This window comes from Protopterus annectens, chromosome 6.part0 (assembly GCF_019279795.1).
Source record: "Protopterus annectens isolate FY-2018-M chromosome 6.part0, PAN1.0, whole genome shotgun sequence".
NCBI classification, from domain to species: Eukaryota; Metazoa; Chordata; order Ceratodontiformes; family Protopteridae; genus Protopterus; species Protopterus annectens.
The window spans coordinates 647,509,338-647,530,775 of NC_056737.1; the positions used below are offsets into that span (position 1 = coordinate 647,509,338).

Below are 21,438 nucleotides of genomic sequence, written 5' to 3' on the forward strand. Positions count from 1 at the left end.
CAACACCCATTTTGGATGTTTGTGCATTGGAAGGCCTTCTACCTGTCAGTCTATTTTATTCTATTGTAGGTACTTGTTAGATTAGGTTAATTTCATACACCATAATTAGACTTTTTTCTTGTTTTTTGTTGATATTTATGTTTCATACGCCTATAACAATATATTTTAACTTATATTGGTATATTGGTATCAACCAATTTATTTATCTAATTTATTATTTTTTTTTCTAGGAAAATAATTATTAATTTCATATTTTCAACGGTTATTTTATGCACTGGGATGAAGTGATTGAGTTGACTATTGTCCACTAAGCATGGACTGGAACAGTGTTCTCCGGTCACGTATTTTCATGGATCGGGTTACTTTCCAGCCATTGACAGATGGAATATTTACAGGAGCCGAGGGAAGGAGACAGTTATTTAGGTCACCCTCATAGTATGGTAATAATCATGACATTAAATATTATTTCAAAAATTTAAAATTCAAGTGTACGGTTCTTTATTCTTTGGAGCTTTGTTCTGTCAGTATATTCGTGGCAAAGGAACAGCCACAACCGGCACTTTTTTCTAACGAGATGTATTTTTTAATGACAGGTTTTTTATTATGTCATGGTACAAAAGTCAGGTGATTGATTAATCAATTAGAGGGGTTTATATTTGTATGATTGGGGAGGGTAATAAATCTAACCGTGGTAAAAACACCAACAAGAGGAAATACCACTACCATTGGACAATGTAGGACGAACTGGAACAGGGCGATTCCAATTTAATGGATCTCCCTTTAATGTTTCCATCTCCCAGACGCTTTGAGCATCTAAAGGGGAAGCAGTATTCCCAGAAGGGACAGTGGATGGATCAGAAGCACCCCCTCAATTTCTAGCAGGGGAATGGGTGAGTAATGGACAGAAGAATGGATGGAAAAGGTAGTACAGGAAACTACCTCTTCAGAAATGGTCAATGTGACAGTGATCAATCGAGCAGGAGATTTTCATTTCCCCCACCCTAACCCACAACATTACTATCACCCCACGCAAGCATATACCCAAACATATACACCCAACCCCCCATATACCATGTCCCTCCCATGTACCACTTCTATCCATCTAAAAAGCAACCAAGTTTACAATTTCACTAGCTAATCATCCAATACCTAAAAATTAATCACCCATATAACTACCCAGCTACTACTAGGAGGAGACATTCACCCTAACCCTGGGCCAGAAACCCCTGCTAGTGAGCCGTGCACCCATCACTATTCAGCCAAGCACAAACCCACCAACTTACTGATACTAAATATGAATAGCTGCAGTATCATGAATAAAATACAAGACCTTCACGCTGCCATCTCCTTATATAACCCCAATATTATTCTCACCACAGAGATGTGGCTTAAACCACATATTAAAGATAATTCCATCACCCCACCTGGGTATAACATTCTCAGGGCAGACCGGCTACATAAAAGAGGTGGAGGCTTAGCTCTACTTCACAAAACCAACCTACAACTCCCAACTCCTCCAAAAGGATTCCCCCAACTTCAAAAATGCAGAGACTCAATTTGCAAAACTCTCCCTTAACCAACATAAGCACCTAAATCTACTGGGTATCTATATACCCCAAGGTGACAACCTAACCACCCTAAAATCCATACTTCACTGGGCCTCATACTCCCTCCCTCAAGAAACTATCATGCTAGGTGACAAACACCGACTGGAACACCATCCACCACATTAACCTATAACTTCACCTAACTTATAGATACTCCCACACGCATTGATAAGGCCACAAAAAGAGAATCTAGAGTGGATCCTCACAAATCAACCAAATACTGCCCATCAATGTTTCACCCTACCAAACTCTGAGCGACCACAACCCCACGTTTATCTTCCCTCTCTTCTACAAGCCTGCTCTAACAAAAAATTTCCTAGAGACCACTTCATAAGAGCTTTGCAACATTGCAGTTGGTCTTCCATCAAAACCCTTTCATTAGACAAAGCAGCCGATTACTTCAACTCCCCATTCCTATATCTCCTCAACCAACTAGCCCCCTTTAAAATCTCAGGATATGTAGCAACCCCACCCCTTGGCTCCAGAAAACCACAAAAGCCCTACTATGAGCCAGGGATAAAGCCTAGAAAACCTGGTGCCACACCAGATCACCCGCACCTAGGCAAACCTTTCACGAGCTCCAGAAGAAAGCAAAAAAGCAGGTTACGTTCGATAAAACAAAATTACTATATCACTCAACAAAACAAATACAGTACCAAACTGTAAACATTCTGGGCAACAACAAATAACATCCTACAGCCCGGAAGAACCATTACTCCCGGCCCCAATATAACAGGTACAGACCTGGACATAGCCTCCAGCTTTAATAACTATTTCACCTCCTCATTACTCACACTCTTAAATGACATCACTTCCTCCAACAAGCCACAACCACTTCAGGCCCAAATCAATACCATATCTTTAACACTTAAGTCTGTTCCTACCTCTACTATCCAAAAACTCCTAGCCAAACTAAAAAAAAACCACCCCTGCAGCCGATAACCTTCCTGCCGAATACCTCTAAATTGCACCCTGAGCTATAGCCTATCCAATTTCATTTCTAATAATTAGATCCATCACAAACACACCGTTCCAGCCCTATGGAAAACCACATATCATACCACTCCACAAAGGTGCCCCCCCTCAGAACTTTCCAACTATCGACCAACTGCAATTCACTCACCCCTCTCTAAAATACTAGGAAGATGTATTCATTACCAGTTCCTTTCCTATCTCCTCACCAACAATCTTCGCTCAACCCAACATGGATTTCGCCAATCCCACAGTACCACCACTGCCCTACTCAAATTCACCAATACTATGAACTCCCACAGGAATCTAGATAAATTAGTTTCAGCTACTTTCCTAGATTTATCCACGGCATTCGACACAGTCTCACATAATAAACTACTGTCAACCTACTCTGGTTTAAAAGCTATTTAGATAACCGCCAACAATCTGTCAAATGGCATAACTCTCTATCCCCCCACTCTCAACCTCCTTAGGTGTGCCGCAAAAAATTATTCCTAGCATCCCTTCTTTTTAATATCTTCACAAACCATCTCCACTCAGCTACCTCTAAAGCTGATCTAGTTCAATACGCTGACAACACAAGTCTCATATGCTCTGCACACAACATCCAACTTCTCCAACAAAAACCCCAAGAAGCCTTCTGACAGAGAACTGGCTTAACAACTCGTACTAAATCTCAAGAAAACACAACTAATGCTATTCCACTCTACTAAAACGAGCAACCTTACCTTCTCTATACTCTCCGCCAAGAAAACCCAAATCACCCCGGTCACTGAGGCTAAACTCCTAGGAGTTACCATTGATCAGCAACTCAAATTCACAAAGCACATATCCACAACCATCACTAAAGTCCACAAACAGCTAGGTTCCCTTTATTGCTGTAAAAGTTATCTCACCACCGAATCTCGAATTGCAATAGCCAGGACCCACCTCCTATCTACTCTACTTTATGCATCCCCAATTCTAACTAATCTTTATTCAACTGACCTTAATAAACTTTCCATCTGTTACAACAAAATCGCTAGATTCACCACCAATGCCAAATATTGATCCCACCAATGCCTTTCCCTGCAAGCCTTGCACTTGCTTGAATTTCTGAACCTATTAAGGTACCATCAACTCAGCCTTGCTCATCTAAGTCTGTACTATCCCGAAAAAAACCCTGACCTGACTGGAATGCTGAACGACTACAATTCAAATAGACAACTTCGGCCCTCCAACAAAGCCTTTATCGAAATCATCACATGTAAAAACAACTCTGGGAAATCACTATTTGCCCATGAAATAGCAAAAATATGGAACAACCCCCCCCCTGACCTCAGACTACAAAACTCCACACCCTCCTTCAAAAGCCTTCTTAAAACATACCTCTTCACCAACCCAACAATTCAACTGTAATTGACCCCCCTGAAGCCTCATCCACTCACTATTTCTACACCCCATCTGTCCTGGACAACAAACACACTAACTATACCTATCCATGTGTGAGCAATAACCTGTATATAGGCGTGTGTGTGCGTATATTTTATATATATATATATATATATATATATATATATATAAATATATACATATACATATATATATATATATATATATATATCGATATATATATATAAAATACATATATGTGTGTATATATGTATATGCTCTTACATGTAAATTTGCTTGAATGTATATATGGAAACAAACTTTTATATACTCTTATTCTATTGCGAAATATCTTGGAATGCTCTACCAGGTTATCTACTCTCATTCTATATTTTGCACATTTGTATTTTCAACCAAAAGGGGGAATATCCTCTTAGTGTATACTAACGGCTGTAAAGTTTATAATCTGTATGCGACTACTCCGTAATGTCTCCTTTGTAAATTTCTCTTCTCTCTGTAAACTTATGGAGTTTTTCTCCCCAGGACTCCACTGAAAACGGACACTTGTTGTCTAGTTGGACTATCCTGGCAAACAAATGTTAAATAAAAAATGTTTTTAATTTTAGTTCATATACGATACAACAAGATCCTGCCAATGTTTTTTCTAAAAGGTTCACTTTTGTTAAGAGTAAAAAATATATTATTGCGGAGGTCTTGATAGACTTAAAATTGTCCATTAGAAAACTTCAGTATTACGTTTGGAACAGTAATTTGAATGAACCCACTTTGAAACTGATGAGTCTGTATAATCCAACCCTCCATCTGACCTTACTCATATATGAGAGGATGTACGAGTGGATCTCAGACACAGTATGCAAAGGAAACCGGCAACGATACCCCACAACATTACCAAAAAAGAAATGGACTTAACCACTTAAAAACTTTTGGTATCTGCATCATGAAACCAGATAAAGGGGGTGAAGTGGTTATCATGGATAACTTGCATTATGTTGAAAAAATGTATGACATCCGTTTTGCAGATACTTATTCCCAGGTTTTGAATAACAAGATGAATTCAGCCTATGGGAAAATCTATACTGCATTATGACATGCTAATGCAGGGACAGACTGACCTTGAGGAGTACAACTTTCAGAATATAAAAAATCCTTTAGGACCAATGACATTCAGAGTACTAAAGACCCGTAAGGATATAAATAACTCACCAATGCGAACCACAGTGGACGTCAGACATTCAATTATGTCCCCCCCTTGCAAAACTTCGGGACCATCACCTAAAATCAGCAGTACAGAAAGTGGAGCATTTATGCAATGATTCTTGGGACTTTCTTAATAAATGTAATGGGTTGTTTTTTGAAAACACCTTTGTTTTTCTAACAACTGATGTAAAGGATTTGTACATGGTGATTCCACAAACTTTAGGTGTCGAATGGTTCACGGACTTTTTGCACAACTATACTGACCTGCCCCAAGATAAAATGAACCTATATACAGAATTGTTGGATTTAGTATTGCATAATAATTTTACATATTTTGGGAACCAATATATTTTTTGGAAAAAAAAGGGGGTCACCATAGGGTCAGCTGGTGTGTCATTATATGCCAATGTTGTGAAGAGTGGAATGGTAAAAGAGATTTATTTTCAACATGCTCTTCAAGAACTCCTGGTACCTCTACACGAGGTACCTGGATGACGTATTTATTACATGGAAGGACGATATTAATAGGATTCCTGTACTTCTTAACTATATTAATACCACCAATTTCCTGAAATTCGTCCACAAAGCTGGCAAGGACCGTTTTTCAGTTAGTGTTTAAAATATTTAGGAAGTCTACTTATTCTAATTCCTTCCTTCACTATACCAGTTCCCACTCCATAGTTCAGAAAAAAAGCAGTTGTGAAAGGCCAGTTTGTCCATGCAGCACAGATGACCACATTGTTGAAGATTTAATCAAATGTGAAACCCTAAAAAAACATGCTTCAAAAAACAGGTTATCCAGACGCCTTTATTAACTGCTTTCTAAATAAAGTAGTAAACAAAAGAAGGAACTAGTTTACTTCTATTTTACTGGGCAATGAACTTGCAACAAACTGTTGTTCATAGCATAGACCCCACACCACTAACTGAAGTCACAAAACCTAGTTATAAGTGCACTTTTATCACCACTATGCAGTGGATCAAGGGTACATTAAATGGATATTGAAACATTTAGCTATTATGAGCAAAAATATGGAATTGAAAGAAAAACTGGGCAATTGCCCCTTGATAATTTATAGGGAGGGACATAATCTTAAGAGTGTTTTTGAATCTACTAAGAGAACAAAGGTGGAAGAAAAACAAAGGGGCATGTTTCAGTGTTGTGTCTGCAAATTTCTGTAGGAATATTCTTTGTGGTGACAGACATACGGTTAATGGACAGTTATTTACTATTCAGGAAAATTTAACTGTTACACTAAAGACATAGTTTACACAGCCCCGTGTCAAAATTGCTCGGGATTCTATGTAGGGAAAAAAAAAACAAGCATTCACTTAAGAGGTTACAATCATTTATATGCTATTAAAAACAAGTAGCAATACTATGCCTTTTCAAAACACGTTACAAATTATCCAGATCATGACATGAATTTAGATTTGTAATTTTGGAAAAAAATGGATGTTAACCCTAGGGGCAGTCCTTGGGGACTCCTGTAGGAAAAAAGGAACTCTTATGGCAATTGTGACTAAATGCAGCTGGTGCCCCAGGGTTAAACGAGGTCTCTTCTATCAGTTGTTTACTTAAATTGAAAGCCTTTCAAGGCTAACATTGATGCATGTACTTATTTTTTTATTTTATGTTGTAAAGTGTTTTATAAAAAGTGTGTGTGTGTGGCAATAGGGTATGGGGAACATTATAATTTAACTGCAACCTGTTAAACTGTTTTATGAATGTTTTTTTTATAAATGGAAATACTGTTACTTTAAATGACTGGGTGTTACTTTGTCATGTGACCTTTTATTGGGATTTAAATCTCGGTAGCTTGAGTGTTATTTATCTGATTAAGTCTGTTCAAAAGATGAAAGTGCTTTTTGCTTTGTTTTGTAATAAATTATTGTGTAGGTTTTGTGACTACAACACATCAGTCCCCCCCCCACACTGTCTACCAGTCTGCTTCATTTTTTATAAGGTGACAGAACAACAAAATGATTTATCCTTGTGGTTATAGCATGCCCCCTGAAGCTGACCTCTGTGCGGCACATCCTATTTCCAAATCACAAGTCCCTTTATACATTTCCTCAGTCTCGCACTCCAGTCCTTCCATGCAGTGCACTGCAAGGCTCCATCAGTCTTGTACCTTCATCTCTCAACTTTCTACACAAACTTCTGCCCACAGTCATCATTCCACTTGAGGTCTATGCCAAAACAATGCATCCATCTCATATTTCCCTTTTATCCTCCAGCATTTCAAATGCCATTGTGTAAAGCCCTTACTTGAATTCCAGATTTTTCTTTCTTTTTATCTCAGCAAACATCTTCACATACTCCCAACCCCTAAGATTACTATTTCCTGTTAAAGGGTTCAGAATGAAATACAATATTCTACATTAAAGACACACAAGCATACTGCTCAGTGGGAGTACAATATTAGAATGTCTGGAGTCCACAACACAGGCACAGTATCCATCGAAGCAAGTTTTTGCCAAGGCCTTCTAGTATATCTCCACTCCATCTAAATAAACATATAAAGGTCCAAAAGGAATAAGGCTGCAAAGGTCAATACTCTGTAGCATAGAATTCCTCTTATCTACTTGCCACATCTGACAATACAGTGCTTGAAAATTAAGTGCATTGGTTAGATGTAGGGAAATCAAAATGTGAATATTGAAAGGAAACTAAATAAAATATTCCTTTCTCTTCTGGTCATTCTTATCTCCAGACAGTTGCATCCTAAGTTTACAGTGTTCCAAGTATGACTGATGAATTTGCACTACACAGTGTTTTCTTATAGACAAAATATTAAGATATCTTTGTTACACAAATGCTTATTATTTAAGTGCATGTGTCACACAAACTGGGCTGTGTCAGAAAAGTCAAAGTAAGCATATCCAACCTAATACCAAAAGTTAACAAATAAAATGTGCCTAAACTAGCTAATAAACCAGTATCAATGTTTAATTAAAATGGAATGCAAGAATGCAGTACAATACTAAAAAAACAATAATAAACAAGATTAAAACGGGTTTTAAAAACTTTCATTACACTTGCACTTACTTGAAACAGTTTTCTTCATAAATGCTGTTCCAGATTTTCCAAGCAGATGGCCCTTTGTAGCCAGTGTAGCGCTCAGGATTAAGAAGCAAGTCTACATACTCAGCGTCTGGAGAGGTTTCATCTGTAATAAACAGCCATGTATTAGCATGCACACACATCACAGACCAGGCTTACTGCGTCAACCACATGTTAAAATTAAATAAAGGAACACAGGAAAACAGAATGGTATTACTACTTAGAACCTCCTTCTCAAATCAGATGGTGGTACCTTGTGTAGGTAACTCATTTGCTCAAGCTAGTGTCCTCTCCCCTAGATTTTGGTACGTGTGCTCCCTTCTGGTCTTCTTTTCTTAGTCCCATTTAAACTAGGAATTACTTCTCAACTCACTCGAGCCTAAAATGCCTTTTCTGGATACTTCCAGTTCACACCAGTACCATATTATGGCATCCATAACTTTTTGGGTATGGCTTCTTTAACTAATTGACTTACCAGCTAATAATAGCAGCTCAAAAAATTGCAAGGAGTTATTTAAAAATGACACTAAGATTGTTAGTCTAGGTTATCCTGCAATGGACAAATTAATTAGTTTGCAAATTATTATTCATATTTTCAAATTTATGTTCATATTTTCATAACTGAGAGACCAAAATGTTATTGAGGTGTATGGTGTAAAACATCAAATGTGGGAGACAAGATAATTCACTGTCAATGCTGGTTTATATCACACTACACTGGAAGTATCGCTAGTAATTATGAAAATAAGCAAAATTTCCATATGTACTTATACTTTAAAAATGGAGTGACTTACAATATTACTTGTTTTGTTAATTATAAAATTAAGCACATGTATTCATATTAGTGTAAATATCTCAAACATGCACTTATGTATGGTTAACAAAAATGTTCTAACAATATATTTTAAGCTGTACAGTTTCCCAGCTATGAAAATTTGTGAAAGTTTACAAAAACAATTTGGGATTTGTGTTCACTATAACATATTACAGTATTCATGGAAAATACTATGAATGCACCAACTATTATCACTGTAAAGAATACTTACTGATAACATTGCTATTTGTACAGTTTTAATTATTTTATTGTTCACAAAATAGTTCTTCAGCTGATACTTGAGGTGTGGACTGCAGCATTGTATGGTATGTAATAGCAACTGGTTGGAGGAAGAGGTGAGAAATACCCATCACAAGCAGCCTTCTTAACAATCAACAAATACAGTGAGTACTGACATATTACAACAATCTTCATTTAAGGGATTCCCAAAAGTGGGAAAAGTGATGGGAAGATCTAAAGCAGTAACACCAAACACCCAATAAAATAAGGGGTAAAGACAGAAATGATTGAAGAAAATAGATTTCTGAGCAAAATATCCCAAAATAAAACTACCTCACTGAAGACACCCTGGTCTGTGACTGGGGATGCAGGCTATAGTGATACTTACACACTTGCATCAGAACAGATGACTGTTCACAGATCCATTTCCTAATGCTGACAGTTTCTTCAAGTTTAGCTTTAATAATATTCTTATGTCTAAGTGCACAACAGTAAAAAAAAAAAAAAAAAAAAACACCACAAGAAGACCACAGTTTGTTATTTAGTTATCCCAAATGTTCTTTCTCAAGAATCATGGTACTACAGTTGTACCTATATTTACACAGCATTTAAAACAGATCTTCAACTAAATACCATGCTTCCTTTGGTTGAGACACAAAATGTGTGAACCTCATTTTACCACCAACTCAAAACATCTTAAGAAAATCACTTTAATTGCCTTTGGATATTAAAGATATAAAAACACTAAGTACCAACAAAACATTAATTTCATTTCTATTTATCAAATGGGATGGTATACTGGGTCCGAAAACCTTTTTCAGGTACAGCTTGGGCTAACAAGCAACAAGAGACAGATGTTCAAATATTTCCTCAATACATTTCAATGGATAGGGGAAAAAACACAAACACTGTAACAAAGTACTACAACACAAATTAAACAAGTAGAACTGACAGAACTCAGTTCTGTTTCTATGAAGCAGACCAATTCAAAGCTCTTACAAAACACAAGACATAGTACTCCCATTAAATAACACACAAAGAACAATGATAAAATCAATAAAACAAATGAAACTAGAGTATTATTGCATTAGTGAGCCAAATTTAGCAGATGGGCCTTCAGGGTCCTCTTACATTGTCCAGTGCTGGAGACTCCTGAAACCAGGGAGACAGAAGATACCAAATACTAGTTAAACAAATTAAATGCTACATGAATTTAGTTGCACCCATGAATTTAGTTGCACCCATGAAATGTCTAATAGCCGCATGGTGACAGAGCAACGGGTATGGGGAGGTTGGTACAGGACAAGCAATTCAAGGTAAAGTCACAAATCAATGGGCAGCACACACTTCTTTAGCACAAAAGGCGGTGGGGTCTATTCTTATACCAGGCAGCTGGATCAATTTTCCAGTACGGACATTGCAATGCTGTATGGGGGGATGCTGCACTCCTGAAGGTGTCATCCTTCAGATGACATGTTAAACTGACGTCCAATCTGCCTGAGTTGGTGGTAGCTCAGATATAAAAGATCCCAACTGCACTTATCGAAAAGAGGTGGGATCCTTTATTTAACTCAACATAAAAAAAACAAAAAAGTTACTCACCATAAAGATGCATCTGTGTTTTACTAAATTACCTCCGATCGAGTTTGCCCTCTAGCCAGCTACCAATTTACACCAAAAAAGATACCTAGCAGTAAGCATACTCCAAATTAAATTGTACTTCAGCTAGAACAGGAAGGAAATGAAGACTAGAACTCATTCAACAAGGTAGGCAGGAATTACTCTTAAGGACATACTAGGAGCCCAAATAAAAAAAAAAAAACTTTCAAAATAGGAAGGGGCTGGAGGGTGCCGACTGAAGGATGAAAAAGACACAGATGCACAGTTATGGTGAGTACATAAATTCTGTTATCTTTTTCATCCCTTCCTCAACTGATGGGACAGAATAACCAGCTAGAGCAACCCTGGGTGGTCCTCAAGGAAAGATATTCTTGAGTACAGTGGAGCCAAGTGCTGCCCTATTCCTAGATAAGACATCCAATTTGCAATCAACTATAAAGTATAAGCTTTGGACCAAGTTGCAGATGCACAAATGTCATCTATGGGAGCTCTGGACCAGAAAGTAGATGATGTGGCCAAAGACTTGGTGGAATGAGCCTTTGGAGGTTTAAGTAATGTCAAACCTTTACTCTTATAAACAATGGAAATGCAATCAGTGAGCCAGCTAATGTTACTTTTTATATTTCCTTGCCCAATTTATCCTTGGAAAAGGAGACAAACAATTGGTCAGATTTCTTGTAATCTTTAGATTTAACGAGACAGAGTTTATGTTGTTTGTGTACATCCAACAGAAGCAGCATGTATTCGCCCTTGCCTGAAAAACTTAGAAAGAAAACAGGTAGATTGATGGACTGGTTGATAATAGTCTCTGATGTCACCTTAGGTAGGATAGAAGGGGTAGTCTGAAGGGACACACTATCCTTATGAAAAAAACAGACATATGGCTGGGAAGAGTACCTGGAGTTCTGATACTCATCTAGCCAATGTAACAGCAACCAGAAAAGGGGGGTTTCCATGATAAAACTTAAGTCCACCTTAGCAGAGGGCTCAAAGGGAAGGTAGGTCAAAACTTGAAATAGTGCTGTTAAATCCCACAGTGCAGTAGAGTCCTTAATAAGTGGTCAACATAAAAAGTTACCTTTAAGAAATGTCTTACAATAATTTCAGAGATGCCAAAGACAAATGTTTTTTGCCCAAGTGAAAACTGGAAATGGCAGCAAATTGGACCTCAATTGTCACGTAACTTGCTCCAGTAATGAAAACAAAAGCAAAGTCATCAAGAACAGCTGGGACAGGCACTTAAAATGGATCTGTCTATGGAGAGCCGAAATGGAAAACTCTTTCCATTTGCTCTTATAAATCTTTGTAGTAGAATCTTTCTGGGATGATGTAAGGAAGTGATGTACCAGTGAAGAATGCCTGGAGTTTCTAGCCATGGAAGTGAAGAAACCATGCAGTCAACCTGAGGGTTCAAATATCTAGGGGAGGTATCTGGGATGGGTGAAATATAAAGTCCCTAGAAGGATTTAACACCCCGGCAGGGTGAACTAGGTGAGGCCACAGGAAGGGAAACCACATTTGGCCAGAATGGGGCAATGAGGATTACCTTGCTCTTCTGTGAAATGCTTTCTGAAGACACTTGGGAATGAGAGGAGTGCGAGAAAAAGGCATATAGGAGACTAGGGGGTCAATCTTGAATTAGAGAGTCTCTCAGTGATTAGGGCAAAATACCCAAGTACCTGCTGCACTTCAAAATGAGGGGAGATGCAAACAGGTCAAAGCACGGTTGGCCACATTTGCGAAATATCACTTGAGCCACTAACGGATTGGGAGACCACTCATGAGGAAGCAAGATGAATCTGCTCAGTTTGTCTACCAGCATGCTGGACTTCCCTGGAATATGCATTTCCAGTAGAAAGCGACTGGAAGAGATAGCCCATTTCTACTCTCTCACTGCTTCTTGACATAAAGGGTAGAACTACGTTCCTCCCTGTTTGTTGATGTACCAGACCACTGACATGTTGTCTGTCTGAATAGCAACCATTATTAGAGGGAGAACATCTTGAAACACCAATAAGACTGCTCTCATTCACAGGACACTGATATGACGACTGACCTCCAACTGAGACCACATGGCTTGTACTGACCTTTTCAAGTAATTCTGCCTCCCAGTTGGGAGGCATCCATACTCACTGTGGTCTTGGATGCAGGAAGAATAAAAGAGCAGCCCTGAGAGACTTCTGTGCAACTCCACCAGGCTATGTGTTGTCTGCAGATATTTGTAATTTGATTTGGCGTAGTCAAAGGGTGCCATCCGACTTGACCATTGTACCCCAAGAATCCACTGCAGTACCCTCATGTAAATCTTGCTAAAGGTACCAGAACTATGCCACTGATCTGAGAAGCTGTAAGACTAGCCTGGCTGGAGGGGAAGGAAGAGAGAGAGAGAGTGTGTGTGATGCTTGGCTCTGCAGATTGTTTAACCTTTTCTGTGGTAAGCTTGGCATCTGTGTCACTATATTCAGATAAGCACCAATGAATTCCAGGACTTGAGTGGGGGAGAGCTGAGACTTGTCATTATTCACCGAGAATCCTAGTTGAACATATAGTTGGAGCAAGTAATCCCTGGTCTGCATCAGTAGAGGCTTGATGGAAGCAGAAAGGTGCCAGCTGTCGAGGTAAAGAATCACCTGGAATCCCAGCAGTTACAAGTGAGCTGTGATGACTGCCATGTACTTGGTGAACACCTAGGGGACTGTGGCAAGACCAAAGAGCATGGCTCTGAACTGGTAGTGACTGGCTCCCAGCTGGAAGTGTAGGTACCTCCTGGAGTGCCTGTATATTTTGATATGACAGTGTGCCTCCTGGAGCTCTACAGAGCACATTTAATCGTCCTGTTGCAACAGTGGCAGAATGGACTGAATTGTGACCATCTGGAAGTGTGAGTATTTGGCAAATGGATTCAGATTGCCGAGATCCAAAATTGGTCTTGGGTCCCCTGTCTTCTTTAATATTGAAAAGAATCTTGAAAAAGTTCTGGATCCTTGCTGATCTGAGGGCACAGCTTGGATGACTATTTTTGCCAGCAGCTTTTCTATTTCTATGGTTGCAGTTTTCCTCTGACTGGATGGAATACCAGGAACCCTTTTGGTCCACTTGGGGGGGGGGGGGTTAGAACAGGAAACTGGTATGCAACAATCGCTGGATATTATACTGTGCACTCAGGTATCTTTGGTAATGGCTGTCCAGGCTTCTGGGTGCAGAGGTAAGCCCACCAACTGCCCTCAAGAATGCAGCAGTTGGGTAACCCTTCAGAGGCACTGGAAGGGCTTCTTACAGAAAGGACCTTTGAAGCCCTGATGTTGCAGGCCTCCTCCGCCACAGCGACATCTGTTATTAGAGCTCCCTCCTCTGCTGTGGGGGGGGGGGGTCCATCTCCAAAGCTACAAAGGTGCATCCATGTGTACCTTCTTACAGCAATTCCTGAACCTGCAGCTCTTGAGGCTCACTCTGAGGAGTGAGGAAACAGCCTCATGGAGGGATCTGATAGGGACTGGTGGGTGGCCATTTGTGAAGAAACAGTCTTGTCCTTCTCAGACATGGACCCTAACAGGGTACTAGAAAACTCCTCAATCAATTCCTTCTGAAATCTTGTAATGTGTGCCAAATAGTTCAGTAACTTGAGGACAAAGGTTGCCGATGCGTAAACACACTTTCCAAATCTAAAAACAATAAACTAGAAACCAAACAGATGAAACCAACAACTAACACCAACACCTGTAGCAGTGCTCAGTGAGAAAAAAATCCAACAACCAACAATAATAAACTAAAACACAGTTTATTAAACAAAAATAAATAAAAGAGTTGAGCGCTATTTCGTTCCATCGTGTCACAACTAATTAGCACGTTAACAACAGCTTAATATAGCCATTAACATCACATGCTACGTTTGTCTTTTTGTTAGATGCTACCCAGTACCCAGGATAGAATATGCTTGGTTCATTAACCCTATTTTAAAACTGAAATTTTATTATGGTAATTAAGTGTGTTAATTAAGTATGTTATTCGGTTGGTGGATTAAAACATATTTTAATGGCTACATTATTTTAAGCTGTTAACATGAGTTAATTAGTTTAGAAGAAATTCTGATATGATAGAATGAAAATGCTCAACTGTTATTTCTGTTTAATACATAGCATTTTAGTTTATTATCATTGGTTGTCGGCTTGTTTCTCACTGAGCACTGCTACAGGTGTTGGTGTTTGAAATTTTCCAACTCTCTCTGTTTGGGGGATGGCTATAAGAACTCTACTCAGCAGGTTCTTTCTTGGTGGCTGCTGCCAGCACCACAACATCCACTCAGATAGACACTTGCTCCAATACACCCTATCCTTTGGCATAACGAGGTACTTATCTGGCCTCTTGAGGATAGGTTCAGTGACATCCGGATCTTTCCAAGTGTGGCAGGAGATGGGGTCCACCATCTCATCCACCAGAGACTATCCAGGATGTAGAGGAGCTGGCTCTGAAAGCTTTGAGAAATACTGACTCCTGGGGGGGGGGGGCAGAAGACCAAGTACGTTTTCGGTCTCAAAAGTTCAAGGATTTCACAGAAAGAGACATTCTCAAGGAGTAACGTTGGGGAACCCCCTTCATCAAAGTCAGTATCTTCAGTCAGGACTTCTGTGGGGAATCTAAGTGCCTCCTTTTGCACACATGCTTCCACGGGGCTCTCCAGTGGGTAACTCTGGGGAGGACTCAGAAGTGCCAGCAGAATCCTGGATTAGGACCGTCTCTAGGCTTGACCAGGTTGGCTGTCCCAATGTAACAGGGTGAAAAGACTTGGGATCCAAAGTAGACAGTTGTGGAGGGGGTGTCCCACAGAGGCTGAAAATGCTCTCTCCACTACCTCAAAGGCAGAGGACATGGGGAATCAAGCAGGGACCTAATAGGGGCCGAAGCCATCTGCCCAAGATGGAGCGAAATATCACCAAGATCTTGCCTCAATGCAGAGGCTGGAACAGAGCTATCCATCACTAAGCAGACAGATAGTTTTCACTCACAACTTTTTACATCATTATGTAATCTTTCATTTGATATCTTCTAGTTGCAGATAATTTGTTCTTTCCCTTTGATACCATGTAATACCATATAAATAACAATTTTTACTTTTAAACAGTTACAGCTATACAAGGTAAGGTATGAACCAACTGTTTTTTAACAATCAAGGAATGCACCCAAGTACACTGCCTGATTGGAAAAAAGTTCAGTCATATACATTTGTTGTCAGCCAGCCCCCATGCACATCAAACAGAATTTTGTCTCATGTCAAAAGTTACAGACCTCAGCTTCTGAAGAAAAAAAGCATGTGAATCAAATGCTGGATTCATTCCAAACAAACAAGCAGACTAATGACAACCAAAATCACAACCAACCCCTCAAATATGTCCCACTTTTTCATTACCTGTACCTGGGTCAAACTTTAACCTGCTCCCACTGCACTGATGCAACTAAAATCAAATGCCACAGAGTACCAGTCTGGAAAGATCAAAGGTGCTTTCCTTCAGAATCCAGGATGTCTGTAGCCAGAACCACATAAGCACAGAACATAATTAAAAAAAAATGCAGTCAGTAACTTTGCTTGCATACATGACTCTTAGCTCTGCAGAATGTCCAGATTTCTGCCTCGTATTTTTGGTCTGTCCTCATAACGTTTACAGTCTTCTGGCCAACTGAGAATTTAAGTATCTAAATAATTACATACTGAAATGACAGAAATGAGGTGCAGTGGTTAAGGTTGGAAGCTTTAGTTCCTGTGGTATATGTTTGATTACTTCAACCCTCATTTGCCTCCCATGTGACCCTGAGCAAGCAAGTCAATTAACCAGACACTGCTCCCAGGTCACCCCTGAAAAGGGACAACATGTCCAGTGAGCCTACCTGGTTAACAAATACGATTACTAATACTATTCAGAAAATGCATGCTAATGAAAAGTCCATTATTCTTTCAATTTTCTAAGTTTATAAGAACAATTTCATTTTTTTAAATTTAACATTTGTTTGCCGGGAATGTCTGACTTGGAACAAGCCAATTTTCAGCAAAGGCCCGGGGAGAAACACTCCAGAGGCTATCTGGCTAACAAATAGGATTATTATTGTTATTATCCAAAAAATACATTCCAATGAAAAGTCCATTATTTATTTTATTTAACAATTGTTGACCGGGAAAGTCCGACAAGGATAGAGCCTATTTTCAGGGGAGGCCCAGGGAGAAATGATCGAAACAGGTCTTTGGAATGTGGGAGGAAACCGGAGTACCTGGGGGAAACCTACACGAACACATGGAGGACATGCAGACTCTGCACAGAAGGCATCCCAGCTGAAAATCTAAACAAACATCTTGCCGTGAGGTGACAACGTTAACCGCTGCACCACTGTACTGACAATTCTTTCAAATCCTTCAATTTTCTAAGTTTATAAGAACAATTAAAATTTTTGATTTAACATTTTTTACTGGGAAAGTTTGACTTGGAATGAGACATTTTCAGTGGAGGCCCAGGGAGAAATGTTTCAGAAGCATGTCTTTGTAACAAGATTTAAAATTCATTGCCTTTCCTCCACCATGTTATTTTTTTGCTTCACCCTGTATTCTTGTATACCGAAAGGGAGAAGTTTTATTATATGGACTAGGAACATTTCTCAGGATTGAAGTGAAGTTGCTGTAATAAAGAAAAAAACTGAACAAAATACATTTCTGGACAATGAAGAGGTGTCAGCTGCTTTCCTCAAAATCCAGGATGTCTGCAGACAAAAGTTCTTGGTTTTACGATGACAATCAGACAGACTCAGGAAGGCTTCCCATGCACTTTTCTGCACTGCTGGCCATGCTGATAATGAAAAAACAACTCAGCCCATCCCAAAGAGAAGAAGCACTAGTAAATAAACAAAAACCCACCGCATAACCACATTTTCAAAGGGATGACTGCAGGAAGCTGGTGCACCAACATGGAAATATCACACATTCCTTTCTAAGATGGATGCTGATCTCATAATCAGATTAGTCGGAGAACTGCTGACATCAGGAAGACATCCATCTTGGAGGGGATTCCTTGCAACAAAATGGCCACGTGAGAAGCTTTCAAGAAAAACTGCTTTTCTTTAAACAAATTTAATCAGAATTTGCATTAACTTGTAAAAAAACACACTGTGACAGCTATGGACCCACTGCCCAACTCTTATTTGTAGCAATTAAGTCAAGCGCCATGGCATTATAGCCATTAACTCTGTGAATGGCACGCAAACAAGTTTTTTTTTCTATTTTTCTCCCAATATAAACATTATGTAGTGGAACAACTGGGTGGTTGTCGAAGATGAATGTTAGGGACATTTAGACACAGAAAAGGCCTACAGAATGCACAGAAACTGTTCTGCAAATTGTAGACCTCTCATATATGTGCAGAAGCCTAATTACTTACTTCAGTAAAGACAGATGTAGGTGGCAATCAAGGTTTTAATTAAACTGCACTATGGGCACAAATTAGTTAATTTCTTTAGTATACATATGGCAGTCACTAATAAGATTTCTCCCATCTAACATTTAACATTCCAGTGAATGTACCCTATACAAAACGATTTACAATATAATATGGAATTTAGATCATGAGTGATTTATATAAATATCAATGAGAACAAAAAAGAAATTATGTATTTACCATGAAGTTCCATCTGTATTGTCCATCTTCATTTCTCCTTGACATATGGATTCAGTTCCGAATATCTGAACCAACTCTGTTGTTACAGCCCGTGAGAACCAAAAACTCTCTAGCTCAAGTCCTACCCAGAATGCTCCTCTCCAATTTACCTCAGATCGAGTTTGCAGATAGAAAACCAGAAACATAATCATAAAAACACCTTTACAGAGACCATATCTCATGTCATATATGAAAAATACATAATTAGGACCATAATTCGTTCCATCAAGAGATCTGAATAGAAGGGGGATGGAGGGTGGGGAGTCAAGGATAAATGAAGATGGACAATCACAGATGGAATGTTATTAAGTACACAACTTCTTTATCTGATGTTGTTCAGACTCATTTAATCCTTGACATACGGGACAGAGTCCCCAACTACCTTACATCTTGGGCAGACTCGTGAAAGGATATTCCTGAGCACCACAGAACCAAATGACACTCTTCCCCTAGAAACCAAATCCAATTTGTAATGAGTATTAAAGGTATGTGGAATAGCCCATGCTGCTGCTGTACAAATATCATCCATGGATGCCTTAGAATGAAAATCTGCTGAAGTAGCTATGGCTCTAGTAGAGTGTGCCCTAACAGGCCCAGGTAATTCGACTTTCCTCTATATAATCTTTTAACCATCTGCATAAGGTAACCTTGGATACTGGCTTACTCGTTCTGGTACTTGAAAAGGAAATAAACAGTTGGTCAGATTTTCTTATGTCTTTTGTTCTATGAAGATAGAAGAGCAATTGTCTATGAACGTCCGACAAATGCAAACAGTATTCACCTTTATTTGAGAAATTGGGAAAGAATACTGGGCAAACTGAATGAATGATATTTGTTTCTGACACCACTTTTGGCAAAAAGGAAGGGTTTGTTCTCAGGGAGACCCTGTGTTTGTCAAACATCAAATATGGCGGTTTGCAAAATAAGGCTTGAATTTCTGAAATTATTCGGGCAGAAGGAATCATGGCCAGAAACAGTTTTTAAAGTTAAGAATTTCATGTCACAAGTGGCCGCAGGCTCAAAGGGGAATATACTATTGCTTGTAACACTAAATTTCGATCCCAATGTGTCAAAATGCTTTGTAAAGTTTATGAGAAATTAATGAGAATTTTTTGAACCAATTATGAAAATTTGAAATAGCCGCTAGTTCAATTCCTGATAGAGGAAGAGACTCCTTTTCAAAGAGCAACGCTAAAAATTCTAAGCTTTGTCGTTAGGAGCGGAGAAGGGGTCGATGTTATTATGAGCAGAGTAGGAAAAAATCTTTTCCATTTACTACTGCAAAATTTTCTGATGGAAGGTTTATGGGAGGCCAACAGCATCTTATGAACTGAAGAAGAAAGATCATTACACCAGGCAAATCAATGGAACTGGAGAAGCCAGCTTGAGGTGAAGGTTTGGGTGAATTAATCCCTCTGGATGGAATAGAAGATCTGGATCTAGGTCTAGAGCTTACGGTTGCAGAATCAGACAAGACCAAAGGAAGGAAAAACCAAAGGCCAAAGGAAGGGGAAACAAATCTGTTGAAGCCAGAAGAGAGCAATGAGGATTACCTTGCTCTTCAAACTGATCCCTTTGCTTAAAAATTGGGGAATTAAAGGAAATGGGAAAAAGGTGTAAAGAAGTCCAGAGGGCCAATTGTGCAGGAAAGCATCTCTCAGGAACTCCCCCAGAGGGGGGAACCAAGGCAAAGTACCTGCTGCACTTGTTGCTCAGGGGTGATGCAAACAGATCACAGCAAGGCCAAGACCAGTGACGGAAAATCTTTTCTGCTACTTCGGGATTGAGACACCACTTGTGACGCAGGAGAATGCATCTGCCCAGTTTGTCTGTTATCACAGTGGAGCTCCCCGGAATATGTGTCGTTATTAGAAAGTGGTGGCAAGAGATCACCCACTGCCAGACTCAGAGCTTCTCATCAAAGGGTATAAGACTTGGTTCCTCCCTGCTTGCTGATTTATCAAGCACCAACATATTGTTTGTTTGAATCACAATCGTTACCAAGGGGAGAGCAGTTTGAAAGGCTTGCAATGCTAAAAGCACTGCCCTCAGCCCTAAAATACTGATATGCAGGCTGGCCTCCATGGGGACTCCTTGGACTGTCTTGCCTGGAAAATGCCCCCCCCCCCCACACACACACACCTAATCTGGGAGGCATCCATGGTCACTATGGCTTGGGGCTGACATGGGATAAAAGGGTGGCCAAAGAGAATTTCTTCTGAATGACTCCACCAATTTAAGTCTTTCTTGCAACAGTTGGTAATCAAAATCTAATCTAACATTGGTTGACACATTATGAACCACTGAGATGCTAGAAGCCACTGTAAAATTCTGATGCGAAATCTCTCTAGAACTAATAAGGTTGCTGCCATTGAGCGTAAGGCTTTTAAGACTAGTCGTGCAGCTACTATCTTGCTTCTGAGAACTTTTGGCACTTGGGCCTTGATCTTTTGCAATCTTAGATAAGGATATGCAAGTACTGGTATTTAGAACCACTCCCATGAACTCTACAGTTTGTGTTGGAATCAACTGGGATTTCTCGTAATTTATGGTAATCCCCAGGTTAGCGCAGGTTTAATGAATGTAGTTTCTAGCTTGTTCTAGAAGATGTCTCGTGGGAGCAGTAATGAGCCAGTCGGCTAAGTACGGAAACACCTGGAAGCTTTGCTGTCTCAAGTGAGCTGCATGCATTTGGTGAATACTCTGGGAGTTGTGGTGAGACCAAAGGGCAGAGCTCTGAACTGATGACAGACTCCCAGCCAAACACGGAGAAATATCCTGGAGAGCTTGTCCATTTTTACATAGTAATTTGCATCCTGGAGATCAATAGTCTTTTCC

General features: G+C 39.5%; 1 protein-coding gene across 1 annotated transcript in view; it reads right to left on the bottom strand.

Moving 5' to 3' along the window:
* ERO1A (endoplasmic reticulum oxidoreductase 1 alpha) overlaps positions 1-21,438 on the bottom strand; it is a gene marked incomplete at its 5' end in the record, with an annotated part of 649,578 nt that overhangs the window by 369,790 nt on the left and 258,350 nt on the right. The window contains 1 exon segment of the mRNA XM_044074334.1: positions 8,221-8,341. Within this exon segment, the coding sequence (XP_043930269.1) occupies positions 8,221-8,341 (121 nt within the window).